At 40.9% G+C, this 21492-nt stretch overlaps 2 protein-coding genes across 4 annotated transcripts in view; one reads left to right on the forward strand and one right to left on the reverse strand.

Annotated features, from left to right (window-relative positions):
• ECM2 (extracellular matrix protein 2) overlaps positions 1 to 15106 on the reverse strand; it is a 35312-nt gene extending 20206 nt beyond the window's left edge. The window contains exons 1-3 of one of the 2 annotated variants that reach the window (XM_081150844.1): positions 15004 to 15106; positions 3604 to 3909; positions 224 to 412 (exon numbers count right to left, since the gene is read on the reverse strand). In XM_081150844.1, the coding sequence (XP_081006970.1) occupies positions 224 to 412; positions 3604 to 3886 (472 nt within the window). In that variant the 5' untranslated portion in view covers positions 3887 to 3909; positions 15004 to 15106. The remainder of the gene's footprint in view (positions 1 to 223; positions 413 to 3603; positions 3910 to 15003) is intronic. The other variant, XM_081150845.1, reaches the window with a different exon arrangement.
• The window catches only part of CENPP (centromere protein P), a 215107-nt gene that overhangs the window by 162220 nt on the left and 31395 nt on the right, over positions 1 to 21492 (forward strand). The gene's annotated exons all lie outside the window — the stretch shown is intronic.

Genomic DNA, 21492 nt, shown 5'->3' on the forward strand with positions numbered 1-21492 from the left:
CTGACTCATTCTGCTAGAGCTAGAACTGTAACGCCAAGATCCTTTATTTCTGTCCCCTACCATACGCTTCCCCAAGTAATTTCTATGTTTATCATATTTGCGCCAATATTTTAAGTACTCTGATGACTGGTTTACCATAAACTAAAACTTAAGTGCAAAATAGAAACAAGTGGAAATTAAGGACTGAATCACGTGATGTTTTGATTTAGCTAAGGATATATACCGGTATCAGAGCAGACTGGGCAGCATTCTCCCTCGGGTGTCATTGTCTGGGGACAGGCCAGGGGAGGGCACGTGGTCTCGTCACACAGAACTCTCCCTTTTGAGCAGAGGCAGGTAGTGCAGGGCTCAGGAGACCATGCGGCTGTGTCGTACATGGTCATCCCATTTACCAAACAGCTCCCCTTCTTTCCTAGGAGAGAACATAAGACATTTGAGTTCTGAGTGCAGTTGCCAGCACCTGTGCATGGAGTTAGAACCACCTAAGAGTAGTATTCTGTGTGAGTTCACGCTAAGGCCAAAGATGCCTTCTCGGTGTAACCCTGTGAAATGCTTTTCCCAAGCTCTCCTCTCAGCCTCTCTCACTTAGATTCTGGAGTGACCTCTTCACAGCGACTTTGAATTGAGCTTTCACCCTGTATGTGTCAGGTTGGCTAAGTTACACAACTGTAGATATGTGCGTACATACGTCAGTGAGGCAAGCCTTTAGCTGACTTGAGTATTAGAGGGGATATTTTCCTTCTGACCGTAGTGTCATTCCTAATAACTCTCAATCTGATAACTCACTATTCCTAATAACTCACCATTGTCCCCAAATTAAACCCCTAAGTGAGCTCTCATACTTGTCCCGTCCTTTCCCTCACCACTGTGTCAGTCCAGTTTAAGCCCTACCCAGCTCTCATCTGGATACTTGCAGTAGACTAATCCCAACCACCCAATTCCTCCCATGGAAAAGAGTAGATTCATGTAAGTTTTCTCCTGATTATGAAAGTACTATATTCTATCAAAATTCCAACAGCCTTTTTTTGCAAAAATGGAAAAGTTGATCCTCAAATTCATATGTAATTACAAAAGGGCCCGAATAGCCAAAAAATCTTGGTGGGGGGAGAAAAATTGGAGAACTCACACTTAGAGATTTCAAAAGTTACTACAAAGCTGCAGTATTCAGCTTGTGGCAGTGTGGCATAGGATAGACATAGACGAAGGGGACGTTGAGAGTCCAGAAATAAACCCTCACCTATGGCCAAATGAGGGGAAACAATAGTCTTCAACAAATGGTGCTGAGACAACTGGACATCCACATGCAAAAGAATGAAGTTGTCTCCTACCTCACACAAAATATAAGAATTAACTCAAAATGGATCGAAAACCTAAGTATAAGAGCTAAAACTATAATACTCATAGAAGAACACATAGGCGTAAATCCTCAAGACCTTGGGTTTTTAGATATGACTCCATAAGCACAAGCAACAAAAAAAGATACATTGGACTTTGTCAAAATTAAAATTTTGATGTGTCAAAGGACATGATCAAGAAGTAAAAGGACAGCATACACCATGTGAGAGAATATTTGCAAATCCTACCTGACAAAGGCCTAATACCCACAGCGTAAAGAACTCTTACAACAACAACCGAAAGACAACCCAATTAAAAAATGGACAAAGGACTTGAGTAGACATTTCTCAGAAGAAGGTATATAGTGGACAACAAGCACATAAAAAGAGGCTCGACGACATTAGCCATTAGGGAAATACACAATAAGATACCATTTCACATCCATAAGAATGGCTGTATATTTAAAAATGGGAAATAACATGTTGGCAAAGATACAGAGAAACTGGAATCTTTGAACACTGCTAGTGGGTATATAAGCTGGTGTCTGTCACCTTTGTAGAAAACCTCTGGTGGTTCCTCAATAAATTAAACATAGAATTACCATAAGGCCCAGCTCCTAGGTTCCACTTCTAGGTATATGCCCAAGAAAATTGAAAATAGTAGTTCATTTAGAAACTTGTTCACAAGTGTTCATATCTGTGCTCTTCACAGTAGCCAGAGGTTAAAAACAACCCAAATGTCAGTCAACTGGTGGATGGATGAGCAAAATGTGGTATTCCTATATAATGGGACATCATTCAGCCGTAAGAAGACATGAAGTACTGACACCTGCCACAACATGGATGAACTTTGAAATCATTATACTCAGTGAAAGAAGCCAGCCACCAAAGGCTGCATATAACTTTTAGATGAGGCATCCAGAATAGGAAAACTTCAGAGACAGATGAGTAGTTGCCAGGGGCTGGGGTTAGGGGGAATGGGGAGTGACTGCTTCCTGTTTATGGGGCTTCCTTTTTTAGTGATAATCATTACACAACATTGTGAGTGTACTAAATGCCACTGAATTGTGCACTTTATAATGTTAAAATGGTAGGTTTTATATTATATGTATTTAGCTACAAATTTTTTAAAAGTGCTATAAGACCACTGGAAAACATTTTAGGACATCTGAGAAATGTTTTTCTGCAAACTTCCTTATATTACATATTTTTAAACAAATTTGAGATCACATTATGGATAATCCCTTCAGCCCTTTTATTTCCTATTGTAGCTTGGATACCTTTCCCCTCAGCTAGGGCAGTCGACTTTGTTCATGCTTAGCAGTTGTGCGTGCAGTGTTACTGCCATACCTTCTGAGTAGATTTCCCTGCCTCTGACTTTTTTCCCGATCATGCTGTAAATGTGATCTAAATTGTGTGTTTTCATGGAAATTTTATGTTATTTCTGCTAACTTCATAGCAATATCATCATGTAGAAGCATTTGGTTTTCGTGAGACAATATATGAAGTATTGGCCACAGAATATTATGTGGTGATATTTTCTTTTGTCTTTTGAAAGTTTTATGTAATGGTAACATATGTATAATTTAATTACTTTTTTCTTCCAAACCTGCAAAAAATGTGATCCATTAAATATTAGTTCTTAGAAATGCCTAGTTGAAATATTTGGCAGAATTTCCAATCTTTTCAGCCTTTAAAAGTTCAGTAATTTAGTCTATGTAAAATAAAATAGCTTAACTCCATTTTTTGTTGAAAAATTTTTTGATTGAAAATATTTAATAGCCATTTTTTTATAGAATCATCTGAATTATTTATATCATAGGTGAAAAAGCAGTTTGCAAATATATGTTTATATTATCTATGTTATGATTATAACTATTTAAAATATGTGGTATAGTAAACAGCCAATCACTGACTCTCACATCATTGATGTTTCTATCTCTCTCTCTCTCCCTCTCCTTTCCTCTCTCTGAAATCAATAAAGATATATTAAAAAAATAATAAAATAAATAAAATACACGGTATAGTAAACAGGTTGGAAAGAAAACAAAATAGTAACTAAGGTTTTATAAGTATAGTGTAGGATTACTAATTATTTTGTCTGTTTTCCAATAATTTTATAAGTGGATTCTATGAATGATTTTTTAAAGTAATTGAAAAAATCATCTTTGTAGATGAAACCAAAAGATAAGTTGAATTTTTTAAAACTATCTTCATGGAGGTGGGAGGTTCTCTCTCTCTCCCTCTCTCTCTAGTACTGTTATCTTACCTGGTAGCACATTGTAGCTCGATTCTGCTCCAAGAAAACTTACGAAGGATTCAGACTTCTCCATGCTGTCCTCCAGGTGAGCTGTGGGAAGTGCTGCTGCCGGCGCCCCCACCGTCTGCCGGGTTCTCGGCTGTCGCCTGGGCCTGTGGTGAGGCGAGGAACTTTTCTTCGGTCTTCCGTGATATGTCTTCCTCCTTTGCTTCCCAGGAGTTTCGTCATTTTGTCCAAAGTCCATTTGACAAATGATAAGCAGAAGAACACAGAACAGGCCTGCAAACTTCATGCTTGCTTTTCCACCCCCAGAGTCTAGGGCAGTCAAAGAGAATTCCCAGGTTAGTGGCGACCAAATTTTACCTCTGAAACTGGCTGATAATCGCCTGTATGCCTCAACAGCAAGTCTTCAAGAAATAACACAAATGATATATGGGCTCTATGCTATATAGAGTATTACTGCCAAATCAGAATTCAGAATTTTTCTGTCAGGATCAAAGAACTTCTAATATCTTTACTTCTAGACCAGGCATGAGCAGACTTTTTCTATGAAGGACCAGATACTAACTATTTTAGGCTTTACAGGTCATAAGTTCTCTGTCGTAAGCACTCTCCTCGGCCCTTGTAGCATGAAAGCAGACAGTCTGTACACAGATGACTGTGGCTGTGCCAGTAAAATCCTGTTTACCAAAGCAGGCAGTGGGCCACACTTGGCTCCTGGGCCATTGTTGCTGACCCTGCTCTGGACCGCTGTGTTGTGGGCTTTCAGAGGCTGTTCAGGTGATTTCTTTTCACCTGTCTGCCAAGTCATTTTGTGACACGATCTGAAATCCACTTTCCCAGCTCTTCTTTTTTGTGCTTTTATTCTCTAGATTTATAATTTTCTTTGTTGAGGGAGGGGACATCACTGCACTCTATAAAAATAACAGTAGCCCTGGCTGGTTTGGCTTAGTGGTTAGAGCGTTGGCCTGTGGACTGAAGGGTCCCAGGTTCGATTCTGGCCAAAGGCATGTACCTTGGTTGCAGGCTTGATCCCCAGCCCCAGATGGGGCGTGTATGGAAGGCAACCCATCAGTGTGTCTCTCACATCAATGTTTCTCTCTCTCTCTCTCCCCCCTTCCACTCTTTCTGAAAAGCAATGGAAAAAATACCCTTGAGTGAGGATTAAAAAAGAACAAAAACAATAAATTAGCATCAGTTATAAAGAGGTAAGAGGGATAAAAAAGTAACTCTTATCAGCTGGTCTCAAGAGCAGCACAGGGCCCTACAGGTGGCAAAGCTGAAGTATGTGTTTGAGAAACACTTCAGTACTCCTGTTGAGAAAGACTGAGTTGTAGTCAGACAGGATGGTCCCGGCTCTGTAAAGTCAGGTAGCACGGACAGGTAAAGAGAAGCCCTTCGAAGGTGATTACAGGGGCTTTGTTGAAGGATCACCCAGCCATGTGCTGTGACCTGTGGTTAGTCCTTCTCAATGGAAGGATTTTACAGTGTTCATTGCCCGTCTGAGTTTAGAGCTAGTGTCCCCACCCTCACCTTTGTCTGAATGAAAGTGACCTGCTGACATCCAGACACTCCACACCTCAGGTCTGCCTCCAGACCTGGGAAAGCTGTAGAAATCCCAAGGGCATCAGAATGGAAGACTGCATACTGGGGGCAAAGCAGGCCTTCCCTGTCATGGTGCCTACCGCCCAAATGTACACAAAATGGGGGTGATCAGTGTCAGTGAGTCAAATATTGTGATCCTCTCTCAGTAGAAACCAGATTATCGCAAAAGCAGTCGCCACCCTGAGTTCTTTTCCTCAGTACAAATGTCACTCACAGACATATTGTTTACATTCCGACCCTGGTGCATCCCCTAGAGGGTAGGAATATGGGCACTCTTTTATGGGGGCTTCCATTCCTGCATTACTAGCAATCTTGCCGATTTGACAACTATATCCAGAGTGGATCCGTGAAGTAGTGGCTCCCGGAGAAGCTGAGGGATGGTTCACGGTCACTTCCTAGAGGGCCTGTCAATCATCACACCAGTTTGGTAACAAAGCTTACCAAATCTGACTTCTGCTTCCAGGCAAGATGGAGTAACAGACCACATAAACCTTCCCACCTAAAACAACGGAAGGTTGTCAAAATACATGAAACATTTTCAAATATTAGACATGGAACAGCATAAGACAGGGATCCCTGAGAGAGGGGGCAAAATCCACAGTGAGCCCCTGCTTACTGCCTAGAGGGAGTTCCTTCCTAGTCTGCAGCCGTGGGGGAAGACCCAGGCTGGGTCCCGTAGTCTCCTTCAGTTGAAAGGACAGGCCGAAGGTCTGGTGATCCCAGAGAGGCAAGAGTTTGCAGGAGATAGTACAGAAAGGTGGGAGCTACCCAGAGAAAGCCTTCCAGAGACTTCAAGTCTTCAACTGAGTACTGATTAGCACATTTGTATGAGTAAACTCCTCGACACTGGAGACACAACTACCATGGAGGAGAAATCCCTGGCACTTGAAAAATACTGGGCAGAGTTTGTGTACCTGCCAGTCAGAGTGGGGAACCTGTACTTCATGGGGCATCAGGCAGAGTTCTCGAGACACTGGCACAGCAGAGGAAACACCTCACCCTAAACCAATGGCTCCTCTGATCCCATTTAACAAAACTGAACAACAGGCCTCTCTGAAAAAATCAGAACTATGTGCAGTAATGTAACCATGTCCCAGAACACCTAACAGTGCTTGAGAATCCAGGGAACATTTACCAGACGCACAAGCAGGAAGAGCTGACCCGTAATGATGAGAAAAATAAATCTGTTGAGACCAATCCAAACATGGTTCAACTGACATGATCACTAAGTAGGTTATTAAAAGTTATTATAACTAGATTCATGTGTTCAAGAAGGTAGAGGAAATACATTTGAAGAGATTCAAGTCAAACTTTGACAGATGAAAACTACCATGTGAGATTAAAACTACACTCTTAAGGGGTGAATAGCACATTAGACATTACAGAAAAAATTAGTGACCTTGAAAACAGTCATAGAAATGATCCAAAATGAAACACACACCGAAAAGACTAGTGAAAATGTCAGGCAGCTCAGTGTATGTCTAACTCCAGTCCCTGAAGGCTGAGGGAGGCACAAAAACACTTATAAAGAAAAAACAGTTGCTTTCAAACTTGATGAAAATGATAAACCCACATGTCCAAAGCACAGTGAACTTGAAACATAAGAAATATGAGAAACATTATACCAAATGTTTATCATTTTCAGATTTCCTTAAAGCCAGTGATAAAGACAAAATCTTAAGAGCAACCAGAGAAAAAGACAGTTATGAATAAAGGCAGACCTCATCAGAAACAGCACTATCCAGAACACCATGGAGCAATATCTTTAAGGAACTGAAAGAAAACATAATTGACTACTTAATACACTCAGCATTTTAACACTTCTATTAATTAATAGAAGAATCCTTTATTTTGGGTGTTTATAACGTAAGTAGAAAGTGTATAGCAATAAAAGCAAAGAGGGAGAAATAGGAAATGTAAATATATAAGGATCTTATAAGTGAAGTAGAATAATATCACTTGAAGGTAAACTGTCATAAGTTAAAGATGCATATTATGAGTCCTAAGGTAACCACTAAACAAAAAGAGTTACAGTCCTGACCGGGTGGCTCAGTTAATTGGAGTATCATCCCATACACCAAAAGGTTGCGGGTTCCATCCCCTGTTGGGGCACATATGGGAGGCAAGTGATTGATGTTTCTCTCTCACATAAATATTTCTCCCCCCCCCCCCTTTCTCTAAAATCAATAATCCTCAGGTGAGGATTTTTTTTAAAAAAGGGTTATAGCTAATAAACCAATAAAAGAGATAAAGTTGAATAATAAAAATAATTTTAAAAAATTGCTCTGACTGGTGTGCCTCAGTGGTTAGATCATTGGTCTGTGCACCAAAGGGTCATGGGCACATACCTGGGATGGAGATTTGATCCCCGGCCTGGTCAGAGTGCATGAGGGAAGCAACCAGTCGATATGTCCCTCACATCTATGTTTCTCTTCTCCATCCCTCTCTTTTCCCCCCTTCTCTCCCTTCCACTCTCTCTAAAACTCGATGGAAAAAATATCTTTGGGTTAGGATTAACAACAACAACAAAGAAATCTTACACAAAAAGATACTTACATGATTCCATTTATATAAAACTATGGAAAATACACACTTTTCTATAGGGAAAGCATCTCAGTGTTTGCTTCAAGACAGGGATGTGGTTTTACTGTCAGCCAGGTGGAGATTACCAAGGATTACAAATGAACTTTTGGGTGTGATGGATACATGCATTTTCTTGATTGTGGTCATGGCTTTACAGTTACACTTTAAATATATGCACTTTCATTTATAGTAATTTTTAATTTATTATTTACACGTACAGTACAAATATATGCACTTTAATTGTCTCCACCACTATATTTACCTAGAGCTGGCATGTTGATGTTCAGAGCAAGAGAGATTTAGAATCACACATCTAAATCATGTAATGAATAAAATTCACAGTCCCAGCTTGTCTGAGCTCCTTTTCAATGGTGTGTGATCTAAGACTTCTCTTCAGGCAGAAGTAAAGTGGTATCATGGAGGGCCTTGAGGACCAGGCTGTGGGGTTGATAGTAGCTTAGACCAAGGATCAGGAGCTTAGGAGCCAGAAGCCAAATTGAGCCTACTGGGCCCTTAAGATGCTTTTTATTTTTTAATGGTTTTAAAATTTAAAAGAAGAATACTGTTTTATAACAGATTAAACTATATGAAGTTAAAATTTCAATAGCCATGCTTAGTTTTATTAGAACAACCACTTTCATTTATTTATATTTGACTTGCACTTTTATACTGTAATGGCACAGTTGAATAGTTACAACAGAGACTTAACCATGTAGCCTGCAAAGTCTAAAATAGTTTGCAGCAAAAGTTTGCTAGCCATAGTTCATAGTAGGGCTTCTGAATGGGGGTGATTGTGCCCCCAGGGGACACATTTGGCACTGTCTGGATACATTTTTAGTTGTCACAATTGAGAGAGGCACTACAGGCTTTTGGTGTGTAGAAGCCAGGGATGCTGCTAAATGTCTTACATTGCATAGGACAGGCTGCCACTGCAAAGAATTAGCCAGCAAAAAATGTCATCTCTTAGGATTCTGATTAAGATCATAGTGTAGGTAAATGCTGTACTTGCCTCCTCCCACAACCACATCAAAATTACAACTAAACCACAGGACAACCATCATTTAGAACCGCCTGAAATCTGGCTGAACAGAACTCCTACAACTAGAGAATTAAAGAAGAGGCCACAATGAGTCTGGTAGGAGGGGCAGAGGCATGGAGCGGGGTGGCCCAACACAGATGTGGCATTTTTTAATCAGGAGGGATATCTTGGCTATGTAGGTTCCCCCTGAGGAACAAGGAGTCCCAGCCCCACAACAGACCCTCCAACCCAGGTTCCAGTGCCAGGAAGAGAAATCTCCTTAACTTGCGGCTGTAAAAACCAGAAGGAAGTGTGGCTGAGTAACAGGGAAGCTGCTGGAGTCCCAGGTGTTCCTCTTAAAGGGCTGACAAACAGATTTACTTGGACTCACATCATCTGAGCTCCAGCACTAGGGCAGCATTTTGAAAAGAACCAGGACATATGGGGAGGAACTGAATTGTCTAGCATTAGGGTAAGAGCTGGCAGGGCAGCTTTCTCCCTGACATAAGTACTGGCAGAGGTCTTTGTTCCTTTGCTGACACCTCCTCACTACAGTGCCAACAGCCAGTCACCATATCTGTCTCTGTCAACCTGGCTCATACTGTTCGCCCTGCCCTGGTGACCCCCTGAGACCCCACCCCACGCAATTAGCAGCCCCACCCAAACTGTTTGGTGGGACTTTTCCATATGAATGGCCTGTCCTACCTCAGGCTTCAGAATCTCCTAAAATCTCTCAAACAAGAAACAAACACAGGGAAGCAGCCAAAATGCGGAGACAAACATGTTGCAAATGAAAGAACAGAAGGAATCTCAAGAAAAAGAACTAAATTAAATGGGAGCAAGCAAACTACCAGATTCAGAATTTCAAACAGTGGAGAATTCCAGGAAACTTAGGGAGAGCTCAAGGAGCTTAGTGAGAATTTCAAGAAACTTATAGGGAGAACATCAACTACATAAAAAAGGGCCTGTTATAAATGAAGGAGACACTAGCTGAAATAAAGGATAATTTACAGGGAATCAACAGCAGAGTAGAAGGTGCCAAGAGTCAAATCAGCAATTCAGAATATGAGGAAGCAAGAAACACCCAATCAGAATAGCAAAAAGAAAAAAATCCAAAATTATGAAGACAGTGTAAGAAGCCTCTGGGACAACTTCAAGCAGCCCAATATTTGGGAATGCCGGAAGGAGAAGAGAAGAAGCAAGAAATTGAAAACTGTTTGAAAAAATAACGACAGAAAAATTCCTTACCTGGTAAAAGAAATAGACATACAAGTCCAGGAAGCCCAGAGAGTCCCAAACAAGATGAACCCAAAGAGGCCCACACCAAGGTACATCATAATTAAAATGCCAAAGGTTAAAGACAGAGAGAAAATCTTAAAAGCAACAAGAGAAGAGCAGTTAGTTACCTACAAAGGAGCTCCCATAAGGCTGTCAGCTGATTTCTCAACAGAAACATTTCAGGCCAAACGGAGTGGCAAGAAATATTCAAAGTGATGAAAAGCAAGGAGCTACAACCATATTACTCTACCCAGCAAAGTCACAGGTTCTATTCCTGGTCAAGGGCACGTACCTCAGCTAGTGTTATTTTACTTTTTTACATATGTTAAACCCTCAAAAAGATTATTAATATTATTATTACTGTTTTATACTAAAAGTTTATATCAGGCTCTCTCAGCCGTAGCACTATTAACATTTGGATTGGGTAATTCTTTTTTGTTGGGGGCTGGCCTTTCTATACTTAGTACCATCCATGGCCTCAAGCTAGTAGATGGCCCAAAAACCTTCCCTTCAGTTATGACAACCAAAAATGTGTTCAGACATTACCAGATGTATCCTAGGGTATTGTGGGAATTATTCTGTGCCCAGATGAGAACCAGTAATTTAGATTTACCTAAACATTTATCCTTTTTGTTTCTCTTTATTCCTTCCAGCATCACCAGTCTTCTGTTAGGATTACTTTATTTCTGAATGATGAACATTTTAAATTCTTTTAGTGCAGGATGACTGATGACCAATTCTCTTCTTGTTTATCTGAAAATATTTATATTTTATGTTTACTCTGAAAGGCTGTGTTCTCTAGATACGAAATTCTAGGTTGACAAGTGTTTTTGTTCAGCATTTTGAAGATTTCATTCCAATGTCTTTTTGTTTTCGTAGTTTCTATTAATTAGTCATTTGTCAATCTAATTATTTCTCTTTTGAAAGTGACTTCTTTTCTGGCAGCTTTTAAGGTGTTCTTTCTGGCTTTGATTTTAAGCTGTTTTACTCCGTTGTACATACGATTCTCTTGGCTTTTATCCTGTTTGAGATTCATAGCACTTTTGAACCTGTAACTTCATATTCATCAAATTTGGAAACTTCTAAGCCTCTGTCTCTTTAAATAATACTTTCTTACTTCTCTCTCCTCTTTCTTTTTAGAACTGCAATTACATGTATGATAGTCTTCTTATATCATTTTTGTTTTGTCAGTTTGGGTTTTTAATTTTTTTTTATTTTTCAATTATAGTTGACACTCAGTATTATATTTGTTCCAGGTGTATAGCATACTTAGACATTTATATAACTTATGAAGTGGTCACTCTGATAAGTCTGGTACCCACCTGATATTATACATTATTATTATAATATTGCTATATTCGCTGCTGTACTTAACATCCCCATGACTATTTTTTTTTTAAAAATATATTTTTATTGATTTCAGAGAGAGGAAAGGAGAAGGAGAGAGAGAGATAGAAACATCAACGGCGAGAGAGTCACTGATCGAGTCTGCAACCTGGGCATGTGCCCTGACCGGGAGTCGATCCCCGATCGCCTGGATCCTAGGTCGATGCTCAACTGCTGAGCCACGCCCGGCCAGGCCCCATGACTATTTTGTAATCACCAGTTGTACTACTTAACCCTTTCACTTTTTTCACCCAGCCTCTGACCCTCCAAAACCCCCTCCCATCCGACAACTATCAGTTTGTTTTCTGTATCTATGAATTTGTTTCTGTTTTGTTTGTTTCTTATTATGTCTTTAATGTCACTTTCCCTTTCTTGTATTTGTCATCCTTCTGAGACTCTGTGATTCATCCTGATTATTTTTATTTTATTTTTTTAAAATATATCTTTATTGATTTCAGGGAGAGGAAAGGAGAGGGAAGGAGAGAGATAGAAACATCAATGATGAGAGAGTCATTGATGGGCTGCCTCCTGCACGCCCCCAACTGGGGATCGAGCCCACAACCCAGGCATGTGCCCTGACCGGGAATCGAACCCTGATTGCCTGGATCCTAGGTTGATGCTCAACCGCTGAGCCACACCCGTCTGGTCCATCCTGGTTATTCTTTCACTCTGTCTTTCAGTTCATTAATTATCTCTTCACCTATGGTTTATCTTCTATTAAATCCATTCATCAACTTCCTTATTTCTGTTGTGTGGTTTGTTTGGTTTTTAGTATTTGGAGTTTTCGGTGGGTTCTTCGTACTGCTTCTGACTCTGCTGAAATTTTCAATCTTGTTTTTTACTTTTTTGAACATATCACATTTTTTAAAGTTTGTGTCTGAAGTCTCCATTTTCTGGATCCTCTGTATGTCTCTTTCTGTTGTCTGTATTTCTTTAGGTCTTTAGCCATGTTGTTCAGTTTGTATGCCTCATGACTTTTGATTGAGTGCCAGACATCGTATATAAAAAACTATGAAAATCCATTGAAGGTCTAGGATGATGTATTCTTTATCCCAAAAGGATTTATATCAACTTTGGGCATGAGCCTAAGGGCACTACCAATTATAGATTGAGTGATTTGAAGCACTTTGTTTTCCAAACCAAGCCTGGTAATTTCACCACATCAGTTTTCCATCCCACCCCTGCTGCTTGCTTGTCTCTTTTCCTTGATTTTGGTTTCTCTCTTGCCTAATGAGGCTGTTTGAAAGCTATATACTAAGCTTCTCAGCCACCTCTTCTGGATCTGCAGATGCCCCCAGAAGGAAAGCTTTTCCAAACCTCTTTGGGTTTCAGTCCTGTCCCATATGGTGACCCTGTTACGTTCCTGTCCTGTCTAATTATTCTCAGTATGTCGATCAACCTGAACGGCCTAGCCTGCCATTATTCGAAGCAGAAGCTACTCCAGATTCGTTTTATTTCCTGCTGAAATATATCCATGTCCTACAAGAGAATGTTGTTAGTTGTAAAAATTTTGAATTCTCATGTCAGAAAATATTGTTTGGTTGGAAATAGAATTATTTAAAAATCATTTTCCATCAATACTTTACAGATATTATTCCATTAGTTCTTATATCTAGTGTTACAAGTAAGAACTTGAACTTGAATCTGATTTTCATATTTTCCTAAGAAATCTTATTTTCCCTCTATAGAAGTTTTTTCTCATTTTCGATTCATCTTTAATATTCAGAAGTTTTACTATAATGTATAGGGTGGGTTTTTTGTTTTTAAATTTCTCTTTCTTGGGATCATTTAATCTAACAACTCTTTTCCCCACACACAAACTCTCTTTTACTTAGTTTTCTCCCACATTCTCATGTCCTCCTGCCTTCGAAGGACTCCTCACAGTTTCTGTCTCAGCAGCAGTCCTTCTTGTTTCTAGGGTAGCTACATATTCATCTGTGTATTTAATTGTAATTCGTCTTCTTTTATTTCTAGGGATCTGATGAGAGGAGAAGAGGGTGTGAAATCTGCTCAGTTTGCCCTCTTGAATCTCTAGTTCTTTCTGTAACTTTATCGATCAAAATCATCTTCCTCTAGTCAGATCGCCGTCGCATCATGTTCCGACTTGCCGCCCCTGAGGCATCTTTACGTCAGCTCGCCCAGCGCTGTGAGCTTTCTTCAGTGTACGTGAGCTACTGCAGTCGTTCTGAACGTTTTACTCTGAAGCCATTGAAATGAACAACTTTTTGTAACTTACTTTTAGAAAAGCCACCATGCAAAATGAAAGGAATTAGCAAACCCCTTAGCTAAAAAGCAGCTAAAATTGTAAAAGTGAATTCAGAGAGCAGGCTAATACTAGAAAGGAATGGCAAGAGCAGCAGGGGAAGGCTTATGGAAAGCTGTCTGTGAGGGAGGCTGGAAGGAGAATTTGCTGAGGGGCAGGACAGGCGGGCTCGGATGGAGAGCATCGCTGCTGTGCTGTGCATGGCGTGCTCTTGCTCCGATAGTCATGTGTATAGGGCCTCCTATGGTGGGTCAGAGTTAGGAGGAGCTGGGCCCTGGACTTGAGGGCTCTGGAGATAAACTCCCAGGGGAGTCTCAGGTAGCCTGCTGGCCCTGGGCCTCCTGTGAGCACTCAATTAGCACGGTGCCTGAACTTACCTCTAGCCCAGTTTCCCCATCCAGGAAACCATCTGCCTTAGTCTTTTTCTTTTCCCCACCCAAATTGGCTCCCTTTTACTAATCCAGAAATCTAAATAGATATATACAAAAATAAATTTGCAGAGCTATCTTAACTTTAACAAAATTAGAATCTAAATAGTCTTACTGAAATGTTTAAGTAATTTCTGTGAAATGACCTCTCAATACTAGTTTATAATTCATACCTGGGCCTTGTTACTTTCAGTGCTATTTAGAATTTCACATTGCATTTAATATTTAATAAGCAACTTTGCAGTTGAGTTAATATGTTTCTAGAGGTAAACTTTTATGGCACTCTAATCACAGTAGATATTATGATCAAGTAAATTTTTCTTTTATCACTTATTGTGTTTATCCCAACATTAAATACCATCTATAAATCTTGTTTAACTTACTGTTTTTCTCCTTAAAGTTTTTCATCAGCACTCTTAAGTAAGCTTTTACAATACTAAATTTAGGATTTTAAACTTCTCCATGACGCCGTGAGACGTGTGTTATCCATTTTAACTTCACTCAACAGGCTTAAAATTAAAAAGGTTTTAATTAATCTTTTATGTTCTTTTAGGACTTAAAAATAGAGAAAGAAAACTTTTCAAACTAACTTATACTTTATTGAGCATGTAATTCTATTTAAACATATAAAAATATATCTAATCCCAATTCCATAAAGTTTGAAATACTTGGGAAGTTTTCACCCTGAGAAAAACAAGTAAACAGAATAATGCACATTTTAAACTTTAAAAATCTATTAGTAAGAGCTCATTTCCTCAAGTCTTAAACATATTTACAACATAAAACACCCAAATATTAAAACCATTCCACATGCTGTAGCAGAAACTTAAAGTATAAAACTTTTTTACCTGGAAATCTAAACTAAGTAGGCTTTGGTTGGTGTCATTTAAGTCTTCAGCTGAAAGTGAAACAAAACCAGAGCATTCTTTCAAACAAAGAACAGAAGGCAATGTTGAAAAATGTGAACTGACTTCTTAGTAAAATCTAAAATAAATGCTTCCCTTGGGGATAAATGCCTTTCAGTTCTTTGTGCAGAAAATCAGCCAAGAGAGTAACCAGGGAAGATGGTTACCAGGAAAATATTTTTCTAAGTTGCAGGAAGAGTGGAAAGCAGCAGCAGGGAAAACATTGGTCTGTAGGCTGAGATGGTTGGTTGGGAGCACGAAAGTGAGGGTTGATTAAGAAATCTGGTTTTCATAGACTTAGCATAAAAATTGTTAACATTTATCCATTCCTGTGTGATACCACCTGAGTTTTATCAGATTGCAGGGAAGACACTGTGGCCAAGGTGGAGGAACTGCATTCCTGCCGCCCTTAGTTGGGGTCGGGCTCATTAACTCTCATCATCTCCCCTCCGCCCACGTGCAGCATGGTTAACAAAACAGAAGGCTGCCGCATAGTAATGTCATTGAAATTATGTAACTCTCCACCTTGAAGCAATAACAGGAAAATGTGCGGGGAGCTGGGAGTCTTCTGAGTATGGTTCCTCTGGCAGAGTGACTGTGTGCTTTGGCCTGAGTTCCTTCATCTGCGAGGGGGCCGGTCAGAGGCAGGTCAGGGCTCCAGGCCTGAACCACTGCTTACAGGTAGGTGACTTTGGGGGCATTACTACTGTTTTTGTCTAAAGTTTATTCCTTTGTACAACAGGGATGGTAATACCTTTCAAATTTTTGTGCAAATAAATGAATAATATATAAAGTACCTGTCATAGACTAGGTAATTATAGAATTTTTAAAATTTTTTAAATTTAAGAATTTTTAAAATTCTTATTATTCTACCTCAGGGGTCCAAATAATTTGACAAGAGAAGAGCTACAGTTCTGTTTTTCCAAAAATTTTAAAATGACCTGGGTAGATCAAATCAAGATGATGGCCTGAGCACATGAGCCACCCAAATTCCTAAAAATAATAAAGTCTACATTTGTTTTTTAAATTTAGCATTGCGCTGCAAAATAATTAGCAGTATTAGAAGAGAAGAAATTCAGAGAAATTTCTTAAAGACTGAAGGCACATGGGCTCTGTCTGATGGACAACACTACAGCCCAAAACATGTGTGGGAGAGGCTGGCTCTGTGGGTGTTCCAGGTTTAGAAATCATAGATCCTAGCAGTGGTAAGGTTCGTTGGGAAACTGCACTTAAGAGTAGCAGGGCACACAATGGAATACTACGTGGTTGTGAAAAAGAAGGATCTCTTACCCCTTGTGACAGCATGGAGGCACTGGAGAGTATTATGCTAGGCAAAATAAGCCAGCCAGAGAAAGACAAGTGCCACATGATCTCACTCACATATGGAATCTAAGGAACAAACTAAACTAATGAGCAAATTAGATCCAGAGACATAGGAGCATGAAATAGTTGGATGAATTTTAGAAGGAAGGAGGAGGTGGGACGGGGGGAGATTAACCAAAGAACCTATATGCATAAATGCGTAACCCATGGACACAGACAGTAGTGTGGTGAAGGCCTGGGAGGGGGCACGGGCAGGGTGGAGGGGACCAATGGAAGAGGGGAAGTAGACATCTGTAATACTTGCAGCAATAAAAGTAAATTAATAAAAATAATTAAATGTTTAAAAAGAATAGCAGGGCTGATGACCCCAATCCTCCTGATGTCTCTATGATTTGTTCCAAGTATTAGACATCTGCCCCCAAATGGAACTCATGTTCTCATCCACTTGGCTCTGTGTGGCGGTGGGACAGGGAACCCTCGTGTTCAGAGTCCAAACTCACTACAGGACGACCCAGTACAAGCCCCAAGTTGACCATCTGCACCCACCTGTTCAGAGCTTTTGGTCAGTGTTTTAGCCCTGCATTCTCAGTCATAAGCAGGTAGCACAGTGCTACCAAACCTTTGGGAGGGTTCTGACAGTCAGAAAGGAAAAGAATTTTTGGAGATTAAATCAACAGTGAGGTGCCACTGCACACCTATTAGAATTGCAGAGACCCAGCCCTGGTCCGTGCGGCTCAGTTGGTTGGAGTGTGCACCAGGAAAGTTGCGTGTTTGATTCCTGGTCGGGGCACATACCCAGGTTTCAGATACAATCCCCAGTCAGGGCACGTGTAGGAGGCAACTGATGGATGTTTGTCTCACATCGATGTCTCTCTCTTTCCCTTTCACTCCCTCCCTCTAAGATCAATTAAAAAAAAGAAGAAGAATTGCAAAAATCCAAAACACTGATAACACCCAAAGCTGGTGAGAATGTGGAGCAACAGGAACAATCTCTCACTCGTTTCCGTTGGGAGCGCAGTGGTGCAGCACTTTGGAAGGCAATTTGGTGGTTTCTTACAAAACTAAACATACTCTTACCCTGCACTCCAGCAGTCGTGCTCCTTGGTATTTACCCAAATGAACTTAAAATTTACGTCCACACAAAATCCACACAATGTTTATAGCAGCTTTTTTCATAACTGCCAAAACTTAGAAACAACCAAGATGTCCTCAGTAGGTGATGGATAAATAAACTGTGGTCCATCCAAAAGACAGAATATTACTTGGTGCTAAAAAGAAATGGGCTATCAAGCCATGAAAACACATGGAGGAACCTTGACTACACATTACTAAGTGAAAGAAGCCACTCTGAAAGGCTACACGCTGCATGATTACAACTGTGTGACATTCCACAAGAGGCAAAACTTGGCGACAGTAAAAAGATCAGAGGTTGCTAGGGGTTGGGGAGAGGGAGGGATCAATAGATGGAGCACAGAGGATTTTTAGGGCAGTGAAAATATTCTGTATGGTATTATAAAGATGGATACATGTCATTATAGAGTGGTCTAAACCCACACAGCGTGAAATACCCCGAGTGAACCCTAATGTAGCTATGGACTTGTGTGATTATGATGTGTCATGTAGGTTCATCAGTTGTAACAAATGTGCCATTATAGTGGGGAATGTTGATATGAGGGAGGCTGGAGGGGATACTGGGGCTATATGGGAAACCTCTGCACCTTCCTCTCAGTTTTGTTGTGAATCCGAAACTGCTTTTTAATAAAAGAGCCTTTGGCATGACCACAGGAGGCCAGCGTGGAGCCTAGTTCAGAGACCCTCTCACCGGGGGCCATGTATGGGACTAGGACTGGAAGCCAGGAAGTATCATGAGTGGTAACCATAGTTTTCAGGGGAGAAAGTGTTCTGGGTGGAGAAACCTATGGGAATGTGGTAAGAACTTGGGGATGGTGGTTTGTGTTGCACCTCAGTTCCCCAAAATGATGTCCTACGTGATGGCGTGTATTTTGACATATGCTTACCTCCTGAGATGAGGGGAGTTCTTTTGTAAGTACAACACAAATCAAGGGAACTTCTGAAATAATTTGTTGGGGGAGATTCTCAAAAGTACAGCAAATAAATATGTGAGAAGCACATAGTTTCTCATACATGAATGAAGAGAGCATCTTCATGAGCTTGTCTGTGGTCAGGTGGAGAGCCTTAAGTCTCTACCAGTCTGGTCTTGGGTATGAATTCACACCTTCCAGGTCTCCATCTTTTGGACTCATGACCCACGTGCATGACTTGTGTGTGTCAAGAGTGTGACCTTGGAAACCAGGTGTTAAATGATGGCAGTGACCAGGTCTTGGAGGGGTCGCAGTAGAGCCTGCATCCTTGAATTGGGAACTTGGCGGTTGCATGATCTTAGTTTCTCCTTCGCCTGCTAACGTGCTCAGCCTTCTGCCAGCCAGAGAGAATCTTCCTGTCTGGCTGTCCTCAGACTGCGTCTATATGCCTTCATCCCATTCTCTCCTTAATTCCTTGAAAAAGCGACCTCTAGGAGATGGCTCCATGCGCTCACCTCCCATGTGTTCCTGTCTTCTGCAGTCCAGCAGCAGAGCGCCCTCAGGCATCCCAGTGGCCCTGAAGCCTCCATCACCTCCTGCTTTCTTGTCATTTTCTGCCGGATTGCCAGGTTCCTGGAAGTCAGTCCACTCTTCCTTTTGCCCTTCTCTTCACCTTCTGCTGCTCCCCCTGTTGACACTAAATGTGGACGCTCCCACCCGGTTCTCCCTCGGGATCTTGTTCCTTCATTAAGCAAGCACAAAGGAGCACTGATCACATTGTTTTAACATGTGTCAATGAGCTACAGATCTATTTTAAGCTTTAAAATGTTTCCTGAGCTTTGTACTCGAATTGCCAGCTTCCATTTGGCCAGTTTGGCTTGGGCCTGTCCCAAGCACTGCATCAACACATCCAGAAGAACAGGATGTCCTCTCTGTGACCATCTGTGGAAGTGCAGAAATGCTAGATTTACCCAACCACTGGTTTCACTGGCTCCTTGCAAAGCTTAGTTTCATCTCTGTTTTCTATAGCTGATTCTTTAACTTAAGGCTTGAATGTAGATGTGAACTGATATCATGTCCACAGAGCCAGGACATTGTTTTGCTTATCCAAACCAAGTTTTAACACTTGTAGTTTTCTGACAGGATTTCGACAGTTTTCATTACAGAAGAAATTTTGTACAAAGAAAACTACATTTGGTATTTAGCCTCCATTATTAAAAACTACAGTAAGTCATTTTTTTTTGACACAAGAGTGTGCATTCAAAGTTAAAAATGTATGTTGTTAAGCATTTAAATAATATTGTAGAGTTTTAAAGTAACCTAGGAATAGGCATTTTTAATATATTTATTGGCAGAATTAGGTCCTCACCTCTTCCTACACACCCTGTGCATGTTGGGGTGGGAGAAGCAAGGGGCCAGCATTAGTGAGTCCCACTGTGTGCCAAATGCCAGCACTCTGCTGGGCATGGTGCTCGGGATGGTTACCCTGCAGCTTACAGAGGAGGTGATCTGGAGCATTACAGAGGCTACATGAGGAAGGAAATGGGAGAACTGAGAGGAACTCCCAAGTTGGTCTGATCTCTTTTTTCCCTAATAGTCAAGCTGGAGTCACTCACCAGCTGATCCCTGCAATTCCCCCTCCCCCGGCAAACATGGAAGGACGGGTAGAACCGTGTTTTGCAGCCTCATAGCAGGAACCAACTTTCATCACCCTTAAGGCCCCACACACCCATAAAGCCATAGGGGTCTGTCCTCCAGATAAAAACCAGGCTGCCCGAGGCCTCGGAGACAGAGCTGTGCAGCCACTGCTGGGCCGTCGCTGAGTCCCTCTCTGCCACTCCTCTCCCAGTATGGACTGGGTGAGCCACAGCCTCCTCGGGGAAGACTCTGGCTCTAAAGGAAGACCACCGCGGACCCCCAGGCGTTCCTGGCTTTGTGGACGTGGCATTCCCCTTGTGGGAAGAACCATCCCAGCCACAGCCTCCAGATCTGGTCTTTTCCTGTCATTTTCCTCCTGTAAACCCTGAAACCCATGATTAACGTGCGGTTTGTGAGAAGACTACACATGTGGTAGTTTGAACATTTGCTGAGATGGGGATTCTTTTCCACTGATGCACTGTCTGAAGGAGATGGCTGTAACCCAGGGTGACCGCACCATTTACAAAGGTATTTCGTGAAAAGGACAGCTTTGGCAACTAGTGTAACCCATCACTCATGGGCAATGAAGCTTACTTGAGGTTTAATAAAATATAGTGTGTTTCTCCTCATTACTGGTGGGTGATATCATCTTCATTTCCACTAGAGTCTTTTAGCATTTAAATGTAGGGAAAAAAATCAATGCTAACTTCATTTATTATGCTACATTTCCATTTTTAAAGAGAAATTTAATTTTAATTCTGCCAGATATGTGAGTGGAACTTTCAAAGTATTCTCAGGGACTTATGGAATTTTTATAAGAATAGTATTCTGGAAATTACTGACTTTTTGTATATGTGCCAGGTTATTGTTTTTTAATTATTTTTTTTCTCATTTTGCCCAAATGAAACTGATCTTTAAAAGAACAAAGCTACCCCCACCCACATACATCCCGCCAAATTATAGCAGAATTGAAAATTTAGAAATTCTAAGGTCATCCATAATCACTCCACTGTTGAGATTAGTCATGTATAAACAATAGTATTTTAATTAAAATACTCCTCTTTACATTTTCCACAAGTGAAGAGCTTGAGTGCTGCCAATTACAGGCACACGTGTGTATAACTTCTGTCTTGCCACAGTGGGGTCAGTTAACAGCATTAAAAGCAAACAAGTACTGTCTTGGCTGGGTTGTTCAGTGGGTTGTATACCAGAAGGTTGCAGGTTCACTTCCCGGTTCGATTCCCAGTCAGGGCACACACCTAGGTTGCAGGTTTGATCCCCAGTCAGGGCTCCTAAGGGAGGTAACCAATCTATGTTTCTTTCTCTCTCAAATCAATAAACATATCCTCAAGTGAGGATTTTTAAAAAAAGCAAGCAAGTACTATCCTTATAAAAACGCAAATACCCACGTTCTGACAGCCTGCTCTTT

The sequence above is a fragment of the Miniopterus schreibersii genome (genome assembly GCF_964146895.1).
Source record: "Miniopterus schreibersii genome assembly, chromosome: 11".
In the NCBI taxonomy this organism is placed as follows: Eukaryota; Metazoa; Chordata; class Mammalia; order Chiroptera; family Miniopteridae; genus Miniopterus; species Miniopterus schreibersii.